This window comes from Terrapene carolina, unplaced genomic scaffold (assembly GCF_002925995.2).
Source record: "Terrapene carolina triunguis isolate 2854851 unplaced genomic scaffold, T_m_triunguis-2.0 Scaffold193, whole genome shotgun sequence".
In the NCBI taxonomy this organism is placed as follows: Eukaryota; Metazoa; Chordata; order Testudines; family Emydidae; genus Terrapene; species Terrapene triunguis.
This window is the reverse complement of record NW_020664544.1, coordinates 5895772-5916296: the sequence shown is the minus strand read 5'-3', so window position 1 is coordinate 5916296 and position 20525 is coordinate 5895772. Positions and strand designations below refer to the sequence as shown.

General features: G+C 41.7%; 1 protein-coding gene across 1 annotated transcript; it reads left to right on the top strand.

Annotated features, from left to right (window-relative positions):
* The first annotated feature begins 4941 nt into the window (after nt 1–4941).
* On the top strand, nt 4942–19853 carry TTLL6 (tubulin tyrosine ligase like 6). The gene is made up of 13 exons (XM_026654844.2): nt 4942–4977; nt 5095–5225; nt 5940–6096; nt 7841–7984; nt 8521–8606; nt 10131–10356; nt 11791–11972; nt 13239–13427; nt 13827–13983; nt 14750–15052; nt 17216–17582; nt 17898–18107; nt 19825–19853. The coding sequence occupies exons 1-13, from the start codon at nt 4957–4959 to the stop codon at nt 19851–19853; spliced, it is 2202 nt and encodes a 733-aa protein (XP_026510629.1). The 5' UTR covers nt 4942–4956.
* The last annotated feature ends 672 nt before the right edge of the window (nt 19854–20525 follow it).

Sequence of the window (20525 nt, the reverse complement as noted above, 5' to 3'; positions counted from 1 at the left end):
TTTAGAATCAGGCCCTCCATGTATATGTGAGGTATTGGCATATTTCACTCTTTCATCAATTGGGATTTGTGTTTGTTATTTTGTCTGTCTGTGACTCCCTTACCCCAGAGATGACTACTAGATAAAAACTGTAACATGCTATTTCTTCTCCATGCTGTGGCCGGAGTTGGGGAGAACCCAATGTTCATTCTGGGCACAGGAGCTAGAAATCCAGGTCAAATTTTGTAAATAGATTAAGGTTAACATTTAAAGAGACACTGTCAAATAAAAAAACATGTTTCACTTTTAAACTATAGATTTGGTTGTGCTACTAATAGTATTTAGATGACTAAATCTGAGCACTTTAAAAATACATACAAATGTAATCATTCATATGCTCTCTGCACTTAATCTCCCTGTATTATAGGCAGGCTGGTAGTACCCAGGGCCGGCGCTTCCACTAGGCAACCCTAGGCGGTCGCCTAGGGCAGCAGGATGTGGGGAGCGGCATTTCGCCGCCCTCTGCGGAATTTCGGTGGTGAGGGGCTTCTTCCGCTCCGGGTCTTCGGTGGAAATTCGGTGGCGGGTCCTTCACTCGCTCCGGGAGCTGCCGCCGAAGTGCCCTGAAGACCCGGAGCGGAGGGACCCCTGCCGCTGAGAACGCAGCTTCAGAGGAGGAGCTGCCGCCGATTACTGTGGAGGAGCGCTGCCGCCTAGGGCGGCAAAAACCCTGGTGCCGCTCCTGGTAGTACCACCTATTATTAAGGTTGCTCAATATTTCCCATTATAAGACTCTGTTTTCAGTTGCTTATAACTTTGCCAAACTTTAACCATTTAGGCTGAAAATTTCCATTCTGGGTATCTGCCTCAGGCTGAATTAAAAAAAATAAAATTCAGCCAACACTTTACAGGCGTTTCCGAGAACGAGGCTAATGCAAAACATGTCAATCTTTTCAAACATATTTGAAACCCATTGGCAAAGTGTTCCATTCCCCTTTAGCATTGGTTCACATAGAGGATGACAGTTACTTGTTAGCTCAAATGGCAAAGATCCGTGTGGTGGGGCTAAAGGTTGCAACAATGCTGATAACCCATATGGATGTCAATATGCTGCCACATGATGGAAATTGTTTTTTCAGTTTGTTTTTTTTAAAAACCTCAAAAATCACATACACAAAACTACATTAAAAGAACATTATTAAAGTTGCACAGTCAAGCGCTCAAAGTTAGGCTGTGTCCTAATTCACCTCCCTTGTGTGTATGCATTACAATAAAGTCTTTAATTACATGATCATATTCAATTTTTTCCACAGGTCCCCTGCTTCATTCAGTTCTTTGTATGTAATAATGGAAATAGATTGGTCAATTTAGCTTTTTCTTTCTGATTGGTTTCACTTTCTGGTTCTCAAATTTAGCACAGTGTTTACCACTCACGTGGTAAATACTGCAAGGAATTTTTTAAGTGCAAACAAAAATGATGTTTTAAATAAAAAGAGTGAGAACATTTTTGTTAATATAAAGTTTTATAGAGTTTGTTTTCTGAACTACGTGCTATTTATACTTTAAGAGAAAGGAATCCTTACCTCATGGAGCATTCTATAAATACAACCCTGTGCTGGAAGGGCAGGGTTGAATCTGTAGATATATGAGAAACATTAACTTCTATATAAAGATTGTTAATCTCTCTTTACTTTGCCAAAGATAAAGATTTCTGTTTACAGCAGAACCTGATCTGTTAGACTAGGGTTTCACCTGTAGATTTGATAGATGCTGATTCATCTCATCCCTCTGATCATGTGTTAGCACTGAGCTGGCATTCAGATTAGGTGCATATCAGTCAGTGCTTTAGCATTGAATTCTCAAGTCTGAGCAAGACTGAACCTTTAGGAAGAGTGAAAGAACAAGATGTTAAGGGAGCACTAACTCTAATGAGACAAAAGCTATTAATCCTTCCACTGTAGTTTCTTGCAGTAACACTAAGGACCCGCACCAAGACAGCTTCCTGATGTTCTATTAGCATAATATCACAGACAGCAGGAGTTTAGAAATATTCGTCAGCATCAAACAAATCTATTTCCCTGTGCAGAGATGTCATTCAGATGGGAATCATTATTGATAAAAGCAGATACATATATAGGTACATACATATAGGTACATATATTTCTTCTGATCCTGTCCGAATTGGGAGAGAGGCATGGAGGGTGGACTCATGAGGAGGGGATGAACATATCTCTTCCTAACTTGGGAATATGCAGGGAGTTATACATTATTCTGTTTTATCAGCTGTATTTGAGGAAGCAGCTGGATCCACAAAAAGGTTGATGGAACTGTTGCTCATCCCTGTACACTGTTCACTTTTCTTCTGGTCTGTTGTGGATGTTTCCACAGGATGATGGCATCAGCTATACTGCAAAAATATGGATCCTCTGAAGAAGCAGAGCAGGAAACAGAAGAGTCGGATGAGAAAGATGTAACTGAACTAGACTTTTTACCAAGAGAACTAGAAAGAGAAGATAATGCCTTGGACACCATAGACCAGGATACAATGGGGTGTGAAGAGAAGAAAAGAAGGATTCAAGATCCTAACATATCCATGAAAAAGAAAAGAAAGAGAAAGAGGTTAGAAATAACTATTGAAAGGGCTGTAAAAGTCCTGAAGAGGGCAGAATATGTTTATAGTCGAGCTACTGAAAATAGAGGAGGGTAATGGGGGGGGGAAGAGATGTTGGAGAACAGGGTGTTCAGAGTGGTGCTATGCAGAAGGGGAGGAACACAGGATTTTTGTAGTGAGAGGGATAGATAAGTGTTGTGTTGGAGTGGAGGGGAAAGGAAAGTGTTCTGGTGTTCAGAAAAAGTGATGATTTTAAGTTTTGTAGGCTGTCAGCTACTCAGAGGAGGGACTGCCTTTTCTTGAATGTATAGAAAGACCTAACAGGTAATAGTTACTACCATAATAAATAGTAGTAATAGTTATATACTAGTTTTCATGGAAAGAACATAGTTCAGTGGAGCTCTGGTTCTGATGTGAAATGGATTTGCTAGTAAGGGTTGCAGAATAGCCCAGGAGAAGAAGAACGTGTACAATCTCTGAGCATAAATATTTTCTGTTAATCCCCATTCGCCCTTTGATCACTTGGCCTTTGGCTCATGACTTTGGGGAATCCCATTCATAGGTTGATTCCTAAATAACCAGTCTTGTTGAGTAACTGCCATATCTTTGTCTCGCACTGTAACAGAAAGAGTGCTCTTCCTATAAACTTAGTCACATTGGTTCCATAACTACTGTTTTTCTAGTATTCTGGTATTCTAGTATTATTTTTTATTTTATCTTTACAGGCATTTCTGTAGTGCTCATCACTGGATTCTCTTTCTAGATGCGTAGTTATTTGGTTTGTCTCCAGCAAATAATTTTCTAAGTGACCACTGAGCAAAAAAAACAGTGATCAATCCTGGTGAATAGCCTATCAGATGAACATTTAGATAATGCTTTACATAAATTTATGGAAGTAGAACTGTAAAGTTCCCAGGGCTTCCCCATAAAGCATAAACTGGTCCTTGTCTGTATGCCTCTGTCTTTCTGCTTTTTTAAATTTTTTTCCAGATGACCTGTGATAAGTCTGACCAACTGCAAGTATGAGAGTGGTGAGTATCTTTCTCATCTTTCCCAAATGTAGAAGGTAAGGCAAAGAATTGTGACCCAGTCGATTCATGTAAAGAGGGGTACATTTTAATTTGCTCTTAAGAAAAAGAGCTCAGTTTAAAATGAAATTTATTTTGTCATGTGACTTGTTAACTGAATTTTAGTGCTTATGAACATGCCCTAATGAAAGCATCATTTAGAAACCTCATGCAGTCTGGGCAAGAATTGTTCAAGATTCCCTTACTAGTGAAACTCATTCCTGACCCACAGCATTCCTGTTATACCACGTATTTGGCACCACATACACTGGGAGAGCTCTCTCATTATTGACCCACAGCATCCCTGGTATTTTATTACTTGCCCTCCCCAAGCATAGTCTGCTAATGAGGCTGAATTGTCTAAAGGGACTAGCTTGTGATCATCAAATATGTTTCCCTCATCATGATTGAAGTTAGGCAAGAATTCATATCCATGAACTTTTGCCAGGGCAAGATTTGAATTCTTGTCATGGATTTGGAACATGGGGAACCAGTTCAAATGGCTCCATTCCACATAAAATGAATCATTTAATTTTTTTATTTCAAGAAGTTCTGCTTTTCACCAAAAAGTAACAGAGGGTCCTGTGGCACCTTTAAGACTAACAGAAGTATTGGGAGCATAAGCTTTCGTGGGTAAGAACCTCACTTCTTCAGATGCATCTGAAGAAGTGAGGTTCTTGGGAGCATAAGCTTTCGTGGGTAAGAACCTCACTTCTTCAGATGCATCTGAAGAAGTGAGGTTCTTACCCACGAAAGCTTATGCTCCCAATACTTCTGTTAGTCTTAAAGGTGCCACAGGACCCTCTGTTACTTTTTACAGATTCAGACTAACACGGCTACCCCTCTGATGCTTTTCACCATTAGTCAGAAAGACCAATGCAACAACAACACAAGCTTACTCCATCTCGCAATGTTTGCTAGCTAGTGTGAAGTTTCTAGCAGCAGACTGGAGAGGTCAACTTGTTCAGTAGTCACCAGTGACTGTCCAATTTGTCAGAGAAAATGGATGATTTTGGGGCAGCATATCCATAGAGATTAGAGGACTGGAAGCTGCCACTCAAAGTGGAATTGGGGTCTATAGATGGCTGAGTTGAGTGGTATAACTGATCCATGGTTCAATATCTCCTTCTGAGTCCAAACAGAATTTTCTAAAGTCTACATTTCTAGTATGATTGAAACTGTTTCTTTTCTTACGATGCAGTGCGTCGGGCTGCTCAGCAGTATGGCTTACGGGAAGCAGGTGAGAATGATGAGTGGAACCTCTATTGGACAGACTATTCAGTCTCACTGGATCGGGTAATGGAAATGAAAAGTTACCAGGTACTCAGCTCTGTGAGATGGAGAGGATATTAAATTATTACTTTTTTCCCCAGTGCAAATGACCTAGAGACCAGGAAGATGCTTATTATTACGCCTTTTCTCTGGACTTCTTTCCAGAAAATCAACCACTTCCCTGGGATGAGTGAAATCTGTAGGAAGGATCTGCTGGCCAGGAACATGAGCAGGATGCTAAAGCTCTTTCCAAAAGAATTTAACTTCTTTCCCAGGACCTGGTGTCTTCCTGCTGAGTGAGTCTTCCTGACAATGTTTACTGATTGATTTTCCTCGTCTTGCTTCTCTTCACCATCACCCTCACTTTTTCCTCTCATCCTTTATGTCAGCCTTCCTTACTTTGGGCCTGAGTTTCCTCTTACACCAGTGTAAATTGAGAGTAACTTCTTAGAGCTCCATGAAGATGCACCAAAGTAAAACTTGAGCAAGGAAGAAGAGAATCAAACCCATTATCTTTCTGCTCTCTTCTTTACCCAGAGTAATGGAAAAAGACGAGGAACATTTTCATAGTAGAATGATGTCGCTTTGAGCTGAATGCAGCAGGAGTGTGTTCATTGGCGATGCAAGCCCTTTGGCAGTGAATGGAATAAAATTCCTTTTATTTTTCTGGATGAAGTCCATTGCTGTATTACTCAATGGGATGAGGTATCTTCCCTTGTTGGAAGAGGAGATGATTTCTACATCATATTAAAAGTCTCTTTTCTCTAAAAATCAAAAAAGGGATCATTCCCATAAGACTGTGTGATTCACTCCAAATTTGCGTCTACTGGAAATAAAGGTTTACTGAGAGCTAGAGAACAGGTTGTATTCCTGGCTCTGGAGAGACAGATTTTTTTCTTTATGATCACTGGTTCTGTAAACATTTGCATTTGTCTGCCAAAACATTTCTAGCATTGGTAGGCTGTGAGACATCAAACCTCAGAATCATGTAATTCTTTCTTTCCCTATAGCTACGGAGATTTGCAGACCTATAGCAGATCAAGGAAACATAAGACATATATCTGTAAGCCCGACTCTGGCTGTCAGGGGAGAGGCATCTTCATCACCAGATCTGTGAAAGACATAAAACCCGGAGAGGATATGATCTGCCAGCTCTACATCTCAAGGGTAATCTCCCTATTCCACATACCAAGACTACTGTTCCGTCATTAAACCAGAATTTAATTCAGCTCAGCCTTGCTTGCCTGTGATCAGCCGGTCATAAACAGCAGTCATTGCCTTTGAATACATGCCCGTTGAAATAATCCCTCTTTTGTGTGCCATTGGGTTCCTAAGTAATTTTTGAATAAGCTTTTTATATAAACTAATTCACCTTTGCTGGGTGAACCTAACTGGATGAGGGAAATCTCCTTCCTGCTGTAGAGTGAGTTAGCTCTCAAAGATACACAATATTTTCGTAGGCCCAACTGGAGGAGAGAGTGAAGGGATTGTTTGTACCCAGTCCCACAAACCTGCTTATAACCTATCTTACTCAAGAATCTTTTGGTTGACATCTTGGCATTACTCTCTCTTCATAGCGAACATCCACATTCAAGCCTCCAAGATCTCCTGTGTCTTTGGGACACCTATAATCAGGGCCGGCTCCAGGCACCAGCAAAGGAAGCAGGTGCTTGGGGTGGCCAATGGAAAGGGGCAGCATGTCTGGGTCTTCAGCGGCAATTCGGCAGCGGGTCCCTCAGTCCCTCTCTTCCTCTTTGAGCTGCCGCTGAAGAGGAAGAGAGGGAGCAAAGGACCCGCTGCTGAATTGCCGCCGAAGAAGGAAGTGGCACTATTGAACTGCCACCGAAGTGCCGCCGATCGGCTTTATGTTTTTTTGTTTGTTTTTTGTTCTTTTTCCTCTTCGCTTCGCCGCTTGGGGCAGCAAAAAAGCTGGAGCCAGCCCTGCCTATAATGTTAATACCAGAACCTACGTTTTTACTCTGGTTTGTTCTTTCATTTTGATTATGTTTCATTATTATTCTTTATTACTGATTTTTAAGAGAGATAAAGCATGGTCTGGTGAGCTGGGATTCAGAACTGCTGGGTTTTATATCTGCTCTTGCACTGACTCACTGTGCGGCTTTCAGCAAATCACTGTTCCGGGTCTGTTTCCCCACCTTTAAAATGGGGGGAAGCCTATCTACCTCATAGGGTCTATGTGACGATTAATGAGTTTGTTCAACGCTCAGAACATGTAAAGAACTCTATGATGGATTTCATTATTATTATAGTGTTGCGGCTGTCCTCAGTACCATAGAATACATTATTGTTCTTATCTTCCCTAATTTCCCAATATTTGAATAACTATAAGAAACATCATTTATAAGAGGAAGGTACTCTAGCAAGAATTGATTATATACAGGATACTGGGGTTACCTGTAAATTGTTGTTTGCATTATAGTAGAACTCAGGACCACAAACAGAATTAGGGCCCATTCTACTGAATGCTATATAACCATATTAAGAACACCTAGATCTATTAAGTGTCCATGACTAGTTCTAATAATGTGATCTTATTAAAATGATCATGCTCTGCATAAGGTTTGCAATTACCCTTATTCGGATGGAATGTCTTAACCTAGATAGTTTCCCAATTTCTAAAATGGAGATAGATAAGGAAGTGTTGTTATCTCCCAAAGGATGCTGGACGGCTTAATTACTGAATATCTGCCTAGCACTTTGAAGAAGGAAGGTGATGTCTATGGGCTAAGTATTGTTATAAGGTTTGCATGTCTTGGTTCTGTGTTTTCAGTGTGTAGGTGGGACTGTACAGCTATATCCATCACCTCAGCCTTGAGTTAATGAGTTACTAATGTTCTTCTTGTACTTCAAACAAACTATAAGCAACTCAGTTCCGTCTTCTCTTTTCCAGCCTTTTATTATTGATCGTTTTAAGTTTGATCTGAGGATTTATGTGCTGGTGACATCATGTGACCCTCTGAGGATATTTGTCTATAATGAGGGCCTTGCACGCTTTGCTACATCAGCCTACTCTGATCCCTCACACAGCAATCTGGTGAGTAAAGAACCCTGTTAACATAAATTAACAGCATTCAAATTCATAACAGGAACTAGCTGTTGAAATGTAGTGGCACAGAGAAACAATAATGCTTTGGACTGCTACAATACCTTTAATCTGAGGATCTGCACGCCCTTCACAAACAATAATAATTAAGCCTCACTTCATCAAAGTGACATGGGTAAGGTTATAGATGAATCATCTCACCCACCACTGAAATGCAGCCACCTCTGTTGTAGAATATAGCTAGAGTTTAACAGCACACAGTAACACTACATAATAGTTTCTGGGCAGTTAGGGGCTGATCCTGCAAACACTTACATATCACAATGACTTTAATCATGCAAGTGGTCCCATTTAAATGACCTTAAGACTGTGTTGGGCTCATTAGAGTGATGAGATAAGTACTGCTATTAAATGTCTTGCACTTAAAAAAATTTCTGCATTAAGTAGTGTGACCAGGTATCATCATGTACAGGGAGAGTGAAGAAGGCAGTTGTCTCTCACCCTATAACCCACTCGTTTATTTGCAGGATGATGTCTGCATGCACCTGACTAATTATTCCATTAACAAGCACAGTACTAATTTTGTCCGAGATGAAGATTCTGGAAGTAAGAGGTAAGAGGGAGAGAACATTAATCACAGCCAAGTGATGCTAGTCTGTTCTCATGAATCTTCATATGCATTTCCACACTTTTTTCATATATGTTTAGGAAATATTTCTTTCCATGCAGCCAGTGAACAGTGTATTTTGTGTCATTAGTTATATAAATCATTTAAAGAAAGTCAGATGAGTAACAGTGAGAGGCCAGATGCAGGAGAGAAAAAAGTGAACTCTCCTTCAAATTGGAAATACCAATGCATTTGTTGCAACTGGTGCTTCTGGATTACATCACTCTGTTTATTGTCCTTGGTGGTTACGTTTGGCTATCTAATGTAGATAAATCTATATATAATGATCAGTCAGGTTTTTTCCCTCTTGCCTACATTCTTCTCCCAGTCTTCCTCTACTTTTCTTTTCTTCTAAACCATGTTTCTAGCTGTTTCTACATAGTACCCTGTCCAGTGCACTAGGACTTCAGTGCTATCAGTTTCTTCTTAGCAGTACTGCTCTTTGCCAATAGCAGCAGGAACTCCAGCAGTGCCAATGTTTCTTCTGCAGTGCTCTGTTGGTGCCAGAAAGGCTCCAGTAGAATGAATTGACTTGGAGCAATGCCTTGGTCACTGTCCAATAGTGTATGTCTTCTTTCCATTTCCTATCCTAAAGCCTTGTCTACACATGAAAGTTGTACTGCTCTGACTATACCAATATAGTTAAAGCAGTACAGCCCCCCTAGTATGGACACCGTTATATTGGTATAAAGATGCTTTATGCTGGTATAGCTATTCACATACAGGAAGGGGAGGGATAGCTCAGTAGTTTGAGCATTGGCCCTCTAAACCCAGGGTTGTGAGTTCAATCTTGGGGGGCCATTTAGGGATCTGGGGCAAAAAAATTGGTCCTGCTAGTGAAGGCAGGGGACTGGACTTGATGACCTTTCAAGGTCCCTTCCAGTTCTATGAGATAGGTATACCTCTCTCTCTCTATATATATATTTTTTATTATAAGGGGAATAATTATACTAGTATAAGGTACCTTTGTACCAGTATAACTGTGTCCACACTAGGGCTTATATTAGTATAACTATATCATTAAAAATCCCCCCCCCCAACTGACGTAGCTATACTAATACAATTTTCAAGCATAGAACTATCCTAAGAGCAAGAGGTTAATTAGGTTCTTCTTTTTCATACAGGGAATCCTTTCCCATATATCTGGGATCCTCTCCCCGTCCCTATTAGCAATAGGGTAAAGGCAGGCAGGACACACTTTACTGACATTCATAGTATGCTTGGTTGAGAACCTACGTATTAGTGTGTCTCCCATCCTCAGTGTCTGAGAAGCACTTACATTGATCTATGCAAGAGTTTGACTAACAATTTGTTCTGTTAATCCTTATTTTGTTTCTGCGGGTATGTGGATCTCCATGACGCCCAAATTTCTATGCTTCACTTAAGCAGCATGGAAACATACAGAAAAATGCTTACTGTGAACTGATTTGCCATTAATATGGGCTACCAACTTACTTTTTTTCTTCATAGGAAGCTCTCCACCTTTAATAAGTACATGCAGAAACATGGCTATGATACCGACCAGATGTGGCTGGATATAGAAGATGTTATTATTAAAACCCTGATCTCAGCACATCCTATTATCAAACATAACTATCACACTTGCTTCCCCAACCACACTGTGGGTAGCGCTTGCTTTGAAATATTAGGATTTGATATTCTGTTGGATCACAAACTCAAACCCTGGTTGCTTGAGGTAAGAACCACAGCAAAAGTCTCTTAGATCTCATAACATATTGTGACAAAGTTCCTCCTCTATCTTGGTGGGTCCTGCGCTTATTGGCTGATTTTCTTGACTCAGAGATTCACCACGTGGGTTGGGGAACAGCCCAGAGACCTTCCCCTCTGGAAGAACCCACAGTCCAGGTCAATTGGGAGGTTTGGGGGGAACCCAGGCCCGCCCTCTACTCCAGGTTCCAGCCCAGGGCCCTGTGGACTGCAGCTGTCTATAGTGCCTCCTGTAACAGCTGCATGACAGCTACAACTCCCTGGGCTACTTCCCCATGGCCTCCTCCAAACACCTTCCTTATTCTCACCACAGGACCTTCCTCCTGGTGTCTGATAACGCTAGTGCTCCTCAGTCCTCCAGCAGCACACCCTCTCACTCTCAACTCCTTGCGCCTCTTGCTCCCAGCTCCTCACACTCGCACCACACACTGAAGTGAGCTCCTTTTTAAAACCCAGGTGCCCTGATTAGCCTGGCTTAATTGATTCTAGCAGCTTCTTCTTAATTGTCTCCAGGTGTCCTAATTTGCCTGCCTGCCTTAACTGGTTCTAGCAGGTTCCTGATTACTCTAGTGCAGCCCCTGCTCTGGTCACTCAGGGAACAGAAAACTACTCATCCAGTGACCAGTATATTTGCCCTCTACCAGACTCCTGTACCCCACTGGTCTGGGTCTGTCACAATATCCATACCATGAACTGGTATCCTTTTTCACCCTTCCCTACCTGTGGGGCCAAATTCAGCCAAATGAGTTGCTATCACCAGCCTCTTCCTTAACACCGATTTTTGCCTTTTTCATTTCTCTAGATCTCCTAACAAAAGTCCATCCTGTAGCATCTCCTACATTATTCCATCAGCTTGGAAAGCTGATGGGTGACCAGCAGAGGGGGTGAGACTACAGATAAGCTGCTAATAGTCATTCCCACAGACAGTCACATTGATCTGTAGCCTTGAAATTTAAATCTGTTCCTGCATGTGGGAATCCTAGCTCGTGAGGACAGCCTTACTCTTCAGTTCTTTGAACAAAGGAATCTTCCAGGGTTATCCATTAACCTCAATGGGAGCTGCACCTGCTAATACCAGAGCCTGAATTTGGTCCTCACAGCATATCAAATTAATATAAGTTACTGATCTTGCACTGAATACCAAATTGATTCAAGCTACATCACTCTGCCACTTGCACCTGTTTTCTGCCAAATCTATCCCACCCATTATGTCACTTCTGAATTTGACCCATGGAATCCTACTATACACCTGTATCATACATTGAAGTCTGGCAAGGATCCTTGCCAACGCTAGATTTTGACTGGAATCCCCAGTAATCTAGATTTCAGATTAGTTTAATGTCCTGAGTTGTAATTTCCATTGGACTGCAGCAAATAGATGACATTCTTGTTGTTGTTTCAGGTGAATCACTCTCCAAGCTTCACCACTGACTCCTGGTTAGACAAAGAAGTGAAGGACCAGTTGCTGTATGACACTTTGGTTCTGATAAATTTAGGGGCCTGTGACAAGAGAAAAATCCTAGAAGAAGAGAAACGGCGAGGGAAGGAGAGACTCCTGAAGCAATGCCGTTCTCGAGTGACCAGGTGTGTTCTCATACAGCTTCATCTAATTTCCTCATGTGAGCCATAATTTTAAGGTGTCCTGCAAAGAATGTTTTTAATTAGTTTATTACCTTTTTTTTTTTTTTGCTTCTTCATGGTGTATACAGATGGCCTGCACAGATATTTTTAAAGGTTTTTTCTTTCCTGTTTTTTTAACCTTAAAAATACCAGGAATGTAAAGTCTGGTCTTTCCTGGCTTTGTTGGAGCGCCACTGGGATTTGTAAGGGCTGTTTATTATAAGCTCTTCACAACTGAATTGAAAAAGTGAGGGTGCTGAATGTTTAACAAAATCTTCCTTTATTCAAAATGTTAATTAACATTTCATTGAACAATTCGTTTAAAGTAACAAAAATAACCTGACCAAAAATTCCTTCCCCTCTTGATAGCTCATCTTTCACTTTCTTGGCTGTTCTGATGGCATCATTTCACTAGTTCTTTAGTCATCATAGAGTCTTCCAGCTTAGACAGTTCCCGTATTTTTAATGTAAAAAAGCAAGCAAAAAATAAAATAAAATTTCAGGCCCTCGTTAACAACCGTAGGGAAACCAGAAAGACAAGCTCATTTTTTTTCCTTTGCAGATAATCTTTAAATGTATGTTACAAGTTATGTAGGAAGATACATGAGAACCGTTCTACATTTCACCAAAACTAAGATGACAGGATTAAGGATGCAATTACAGTGTGAAATGAAAATAACTCCTGCTCTGGAGATTTCTCCGAGCGCTTAAAATGCTGCAGCTGTGCTCCTGTAGCGCTTCAGTGAAGATGCTACCTACGCTGAAGGGAAGACTTCTCCTGTCGGCGTAGGTACTCCACCTCCCGGAGAGGTGGTAGCTATGGGCTTGTCTACATTACCCGCTGGATCAATGGGCAGCGATTGATCCAGCGAGGATCGATTTATCACGTCTAGTCTAGACGCGATAAATTGACCGCCGAGCGCTCTCCCGTCGACTCCGGTACTCCACCAGGGCGAGAGGCGCAGGTGGAGTCGACGGGAGAGCATCAGCCGTCAACTTACCCCAGTGAAGACACCGCGATAAGTAAATCTAAGTATTCCCCCCCACCCCCCGCAGTGTAGACCAGGCCTATGTCAATGGGAGAAGCCCTCCCATCGACTGGGAGTCAAGTCGGTATAACTGCATTGCTCAGGGATGAGAACAATGTAGTTATAGCAACATAAGTTCCTAGTACCAAGCCTGGATCCCACATGATTTGTTAATGGTTATACCTGAATTTTTTTTTTTCAGGGCTGAGGAGTATAGGAACTGCCAGGCCACTTGGTTGAAACAAGCTGAGAAATATGAGGAGAAAAACATAGGTGATTTTCGCAGAATTTACCCCAAATCTGATTTGGACAAATATGATAAGTTTTTCCAGCACAACAATTCACTCTTTCAGGAGACTGCAGCTTCCAGGGCACGAGAAGAACATGCTAGGTAAGGAGGATTTCCAGCTCAGTTTTTATTAGGTAGGGTGGAGGATGCATTCTGAATTCGTGTTAAATAATAATACCCATCACTTACACGGCACTTTACATTAACTGATGGTTCTTTGAGATGGCCCTGTCAGATAGGTAAATGAGTATTATCAATCCTAATCTGACAGGTGGTAAAATGGACACACAAAGGTTAAGTGACTTGCTGTCAAAGCCAGGATTAGAATTCCAGAGTTCCTGAGTTCAGCGCAGAGCTCAATACTCTGAATCATGTTGCCTCTAGATCTGACCAGACTTGTTCCATATAAGGCAGAATTTGTAGCCAAGATCCAGTCAGTGGGACTGGTATCATCAGAACTATTTTAGAACTGTTAGGACCCATTTGTATCTTTATCTACAGACAGCAGCTACAGGAGCTGCGAATGAAGCATGAGCAAAAAACAGCCCATTTGCGAGAGAAGAAGATAGAGCTGCTGGGGGAGTCTGGATCTGAGAAGATAAAGACTTTCAAACAGAAGTTAGTGAGCAGGGCAGCTACAGCACAAGGATTAAGACAGGTATGATTTAGGGGGAAGATTCCGTTGATTTTTCACTAATTCTCCTGCTTCTTGGGGCATGGGGAATAGAAGCCAGAAGGTCAGAAATAGGACATCCACAAGAAAACTAATGAGATGGGATAATAATGGTGATGCGCATATTATATATAAAAAGCCTCCACTGGTGTTCACAAACTTTCAATTTTCTCCACTCAAGCAGGTGAGGCCCCAGGCTAATCATCTACAGTCTTTTCATGTAGGCAAATATGTGCATCCTATAAGCAAATATTGTCACCTTTTGTCAGACATCAGAAGTGTTTTCTAAAAACACTGCTGAAGACAAGATAACTGGTGCTCAATTCTCCCCTGTCTCTGAGGTCAGCCCGACACTGAGGAGGTCCACCAGGGGTGTGGTTACAGCATCAATTAGTTTGGCCTGTGTGTTTCTCTAACTTTATTTCTGGCATAAAATCTCTAAGGACTTTATGCCAGTGGAGGATTGGTGCAGTGGAGCTCTGCTGTGCCACACCACCAAAATGTTTCCTCCTTCCGTCAGCAGTCCACCTATACCAGATTGGTGAGGGGTCATCTGGCAATGGACATGCCTCCCCTAGGCTTATACAAATGGAGAGTTCCCCTCCATAAGGGGAATTCTCCACTGGCCATTTACAGCCAGAATATGGCCCTTTTGTGCCGTTTGCACCAGAGAAACTGGCCCTGGCTCTTCTGGCAACAGTGTTGCTCTTTATTCATATGAGATTTAATTTATTTTTTTTTCCATTCTCAGCATTATCTTTGTTCAGAGTCAGGACCTCGTGCTTGTCTCCTGCTTCACAGTTTCTCAGGTGAAAAAGAAACAAAAAAAGAATTGGTTAATGGGGAATCAAGCATCCCACCAAAAGAGCACCCCAACACTCACGAGTATTCAAATGCACCTGAAAAACAAGCGGTACAGCACTGCAGCTCCATGCCAGACTTGACAGTGCAGAACTCAACTAGTGCCCCGGACCAGTACAACTCCAACCGTGACCTGAGGGACCGCACAGTACATGGTCATCACTCTGCAGCAGATATGGACATCAGATTAATAGTAAGTAGCAGAACACTTGTAAGTACGTATTTGTAGTAGTTTGCCTATATTTCTATCTCCAGTCCATTCAAACATCCATCTCAGACTGGAAATGACACTTAATGTGGGCCCAGAACCAGCCTACAAACTGTCTATTGCCTACTTTGCTTCAGGCTCACTGAAGAGGTTAATGTGAGCATGTGCTCAACTCAATTAATATTAACAGGGGAGAAGGACTGTCAAAATAGAGAAAGAACAGATTATAGAATATTTAGGTAAATTAGATAAATTCAAGTCATCCGATCCTGATGAAAATCATCATATGATACTTAAGGAACAAGTTTAAGCAATATCAGAACGGTTAGCAATTATCTTTGAGAAATCACGGAGGATGGATGAGATCCCAGAGGACTGGAGCAGGGCAAACATAGTACCTACCTTTAAAAAGGGGAACAAAGAGGACCCGGGGAATTATAGACTAGTCAGCCTAACTTTGATAAAAAACCTGGGCTTGTTTAGCCTTGAGAAAAGAAGACTGAGGCGGGGTCTGATAAGTCTTCAAATATGTTAAGGGCTGTTATAAAGAGGATGGTGATCAACTGTTTTCCAAGTCTACTTTTGCTAGGACAAGTAGTAATGGGCTTAATCTGCAGCAAGGTGGATTTAAATTAGATATTAGGAAAAACTTTCTAACTATAAAGAGAGTTACGTTCTTGAATAGGCTTCCAAGGGAGGTTATGGAATGCCCATCACTGGAGGTTTTAAAGAACTGGTTGGGCAAACATCTGTCTGAGGTGATTTAGATTTACTTGGTCTTGCCTCAGTGCAGGGGGCTGGACTTGATGACCTCTTGAGGTCCCTTCCAGCCCTGCATTTCTATAATTCTGTTATTCTACAAAGGGTATAATTCTAATGGAAACTACTCTGTTATAAAAACAACAAGGAGTCTGGTGGCACCTTAAAGACTAACAGATTTATTTGGGCATAAGCTTTGGTGGGTAAAAACCTCACTTCTTCGGATGCATAGAGTGAAAGTTACAGATGCAGGCATTATATACTGACACATGGAGAGCAGGGAGTTACTTCGCAAGTGGAGAACCAGTGTTATTAAACAACAGGATCAATATACTGCCCATTCTGATTACACAGTAGCTACAAAATCAGTCCTTGTCAGCAATGATCAGATAAGTCAGACGTCAGAGCAGGACAAAAAAATGTTGTGGTAGTGTCCAAGCCAGATCCACCCACAATTTCAAGATCCTCCCACAATCCCAGAATAGCTAAGTGTTGCTACTAAAATCAGCAGCAGTGAAATGGTTAATGTTGACATTTAAATTATCATCATTAGAGTACAAAGTCAGCACCCCATTGAGGTTAATGGGACAGTTTACAGCTTACAGATTTTTCTTCCAAAAGTATATTCAACTGTCATTTGCACCTGCTGAGATGGTAGTTGAATCATTCCTTGGTGCTGTCAAGGTGGCCGACATATAGTTTCATGAGCAAGGGAACACCCCACTGAGGTTAATGGGATAGTTTACAGCTTACTAATTTTTCTTCTTTTTTTTTCTGAAGACTCATTCAGACAACACTACATTATATAAGCTGGACGTTATCTCCTCAATCATAAGAGTTAAAAATGTAGACCTTGAATCTCTGTTTCTCCAAGCCTATGCTTCACAAAGGAATGGAAGTGGGTGCAAACATGACTTTAAGGCAGTACACTCCCCAGAACCTTGGAACAGCTGTTAGCCTGCCTAGCCTCCAGCATAAATATAGCAGCCTCGAGGATTCTCCAACCCATGCTCTGGCCACAGCAGCCCCATATGGGTCCTGTGACAGGTGATAATATCTGGAGAGCAGTATGCTAAGACTGTCCCTTCCCTCCTCCAGTGTGCCCACTTCACTGCCTCTCTCCTATAGAGACAGATCTGCACTGGCCTGGGAACCCCCATAAAGTGGGGTATTTCTGCCCCCTTTGTAGCTCCTAAACTCCACTACAGTAATGTAAAGGGGGTATTAGCATAAAAGAGAATCAGGCCTTTCGTTTTTTAAAATAATAATCAAATTTCAAATCCAGTAGAAACTGCTGGGGCCACTAGAAAAGTTTTGGTCCTAGTTACCACCAGGCTCAATCTGACTCCTGCCCCTCACTAACTCGATCTTTCTGATTTTTCCCTCCAGCTCCAAACACCAGTGGATTGTTCCATAGTATCAGATAATCCAATTCATTCTTCTTCAAAACCTTTCTCAACATTGGCTCAACCTCGGACTGCAATCACAACAGCAACTGACGTGGTTTACTGTGACAGCACAGTCACTCAGAACTTGGTGCCATTTGGATGCCAGAGAGAGCAACTCCAGCCCTATGTCAGGGAGAACTTGACCTCATACTCAAAAGTCCATAGACCATACAAAAACTTGTTAGAGCCTGAAATAGAAAAGAAACCTATCTTGGTGTCAGAATTCTTCAGCAAACTCAGTTTCACACCAGGGGAGAAGGCCCTAATATTCCCTTTTTGCCACCACCCTCCTCTCATCTATAGAACACGTGAGTGTCATCTTCATGGAGCACATTTGTATTATATCATCTAAGTGCCTAGTGCATCTCTGTGGAAACACAGGGTGAAAGCCCCAGTGTGCCTCAAACGTACATGGTTATTACAACACAGAAGGAAATCTTAGCATACCCACAAGTCTTTGTGTAAGAATACAGTAGATCTGCCCCTATAGTATTCTGACACTCTGTCCCTCTATCTCTTCTCCCTTTGTATCTCAGATTCAGATACATAGCCATGGACTCTAGGAAAAGAGGTCTGGGGTGCGTATTGATTGCAGAATATAAATCGGACTTTTGTTTACACAGAAAGTGCTTTCCACTCCAGGAGAATCCATCTGAGTAGCAGAAACTCCACAGACAAGAGACAAGCGAAACTTCAGAGTGCTCAAACAGTATTCCAAAAAACTACTTGTCACCAGTTCAGCCTTCAGGACCTTTTGGTGATCTCCAGCCCAGGTCGAGTGGACCCGCGACCTAGGAAAAGCAATACCCTAACTTCAGGGGATATTCCGACGGGCAGGTAATGGGTAGAATCACACTGCTATAATATTGTAGAAGCCAGTAGCGTTCTGGCCTGCTTCAGGGAATACTTTGCAGTTAATGGACATTGATCGGTGAGGGGTAAATTGCAGTGTGAAATTATGCTGTTTAAGTGGACCTGGTCAGTTTATAGATGTGAGATCAGGTTACTGCAGGAAATCATGTTAGTCACATGACTCAGTCAGTGATATTCTTTCCTCTGAATAATCATTGTATTAGTCTCTCAGCTTGATGCTCAGGTGTTCTGTGCTTAATGGTATTGGGTAAAATTTTCAAAAGTGCCTAAGTGCCATTTTCAAAGGTGACTTAGGTACCCAGGTCCTTGAAGGTATATAGGCACCTAACTCCCACTGAAATCAATCTAAAAATCAGTGGGAGCTAGGTGTTTAAATGGCTTTGAGGATCTGAGCTTTAAGTGCCAATGTCACTTTTGAAAATAGGAATTAGTCTCCTAACTCACTTAAGTATGGATTTTTAAAGGAATTTAGATGCCTGAATATGCAGACAGACACCTAGTGGGATTTTAAAAAACACCTAGGATCTTTAGGAAAATCCCGCTAGGCACCTATAGGCATCTTTAAGTGATTATATACCTCTAAAAATCTGGCTGTGAGGCACTTCTGAAAATTTTACCCAGCATCTTTTGATAATATGTAACACTAAAGCCTGGAACACATGGGCTCAATTAAAATCCCCTGACACTTTTTGTAACACCAGGGGGTGCTAGATCCAGTCTCCTTTCATGCTGGGTCATTACATTCTGCCTTCCTAGATTCCTGCTGTAGTTTCAACTGGATACATTCTTCTTCACTTCCCTACCTAAAGATTATTGGATAGTGCTGCTACTGTAGAAAACTTGCGGCATTTCATTGTGGGGTGACTAACGACTATATGTTTAGCACTTTGGGATCCTTCAGAATGAAATAGGTGTAATCTATTAATATTGTGATTGTTGGCATTGGTCAGTTTCTGGTATAAATTTGCATATAGGAATAGCAATGAACTCATGCAGTGATCTGGGACAGGGAGGCACAAGAGAGAAGGTGCATTCCAGGGAGAGAGAGGGCAGATTCAAGGTTGCTACAGCAGTGAGTATAGCCCACAGCATAATTTATAGGAACCTCCACAGGACTGTCTATGGATTGCGCAACATAATCCTTCACAGCACTGAGTGCTGCACTACTCCACCTTTCTCTGAGGGCTTTGAGAGGGGTATATAGGGCCTCAGATATTAGCCTGATATAGCTCTTGTACCCAAGCAATTCTCCCAACACTTGTGGCTTCTTTCTGGGCCCTATACACTGCTGGAGAGGTGAATAGTGGCTGGAGTGGGGGGCAGAATTGGTCCCTAACTGGCATTATGCAGTGTGATATCTGACTCAAAGCTGATCTGTTTTCTTGGTCTGAACTGTAGCTAGTCTGAAAGTAGAATGTTGAAAATGAGGGTGCTGCCTACTCACGCTGCCTTCTTCACTTTCACCTATCATATGTAATGTTAGAACTTCTATGAAAAGTGCTAGGATGAATGTATCTCAGTCCACCTATTCAATGTGTGTGGTGTTGTATTTCCTTCCTTACAGGGCCTGAGCAGAACTGCGGCACTGTTTTGCCTCCTGAAGTCTGAGAGATGCTCACTCCTGTAGACAATCTGTTCATCAGGAACGGACAGAAACAGTTTGTTGTTTCTTTTCAAATATACTCCTTGGTGATTGCCTCCAGTGATACAGCTTCCATAGCATGAAACATCAACGTGTCACCAATGACATTTGCATTCCAAAAAAAAAAAAAAAAAAAAACCAAGTCAGGCGTTTGTGGGTGTCTTGATGTGAAACTGTCGTACTGGAACTTGATGTACATCTCTTCCCTTTGGCAGTGTCTGCTTACTGCCAACTCTTCTTTTAGTTTAGTGAAAAATTCGTTTGTAAGGAGAATTCCAGTGTGACGTCTGCTCTATTCAATTGAACATCAGCCATTAAAGGGAAAATTCCCTGCACTGAATTTCAGCTGCACAACCCCTAATAATATCAGCTGGAACTGCACAGCTGAATCCCTGCAGCATAATTTGAAAATTTACCCTGAAATGTGCAGGACACATTTATTTTAGCTAATGTAGCGTGAAGTTCCAGTCCTGACTTTTAACAAGAGTTCAAAGGAAATAAAAATGGGCAGTATAGCGTAGAAGGGCTTTTACTTTTCAGGGCCACAGAAAGCAAAGGCAAAAAGCTGAAACAAAAAGCACAATGGGTACATCCTGTGGCAGAGTAGTGAAGATGCTTTCTATATTGACAGAAGGAGTTTTTCCATCAATGTAGTTAATCCACCTCTCTGAGGGCTGGTAGCTAGGTCTACAGAAGTATTCTTCCATTGACCTAGCTGCGCCTACATTGGAGGTTT

What these genes read in the sequence shown, in the direction of transcription:
- TTLL6 (XM_026654844.2), top strand. Translation starts at nt 4,957, where the DNA reads ATGGAAATGAAAAGTTACCAG. An exon ending in GCCAGCTCTACATCTCAAGG is followed by an intron (nt 6,097 to 7,840) that starts GTAATCTCCCTA and finishes TCTCTTTTCCAG; the next exon opens with CCTTTTATTATTGATCGTTT. An exon ending in GAAGATTCTGGAAGTAAGAG is followed by an intron (nt 8,607 to 10,130) that starts GTAAGAGGGAGA and finishes TTTTCTTCATAG; the next exon opens with GAAGCTCTCCACCTTTAATA.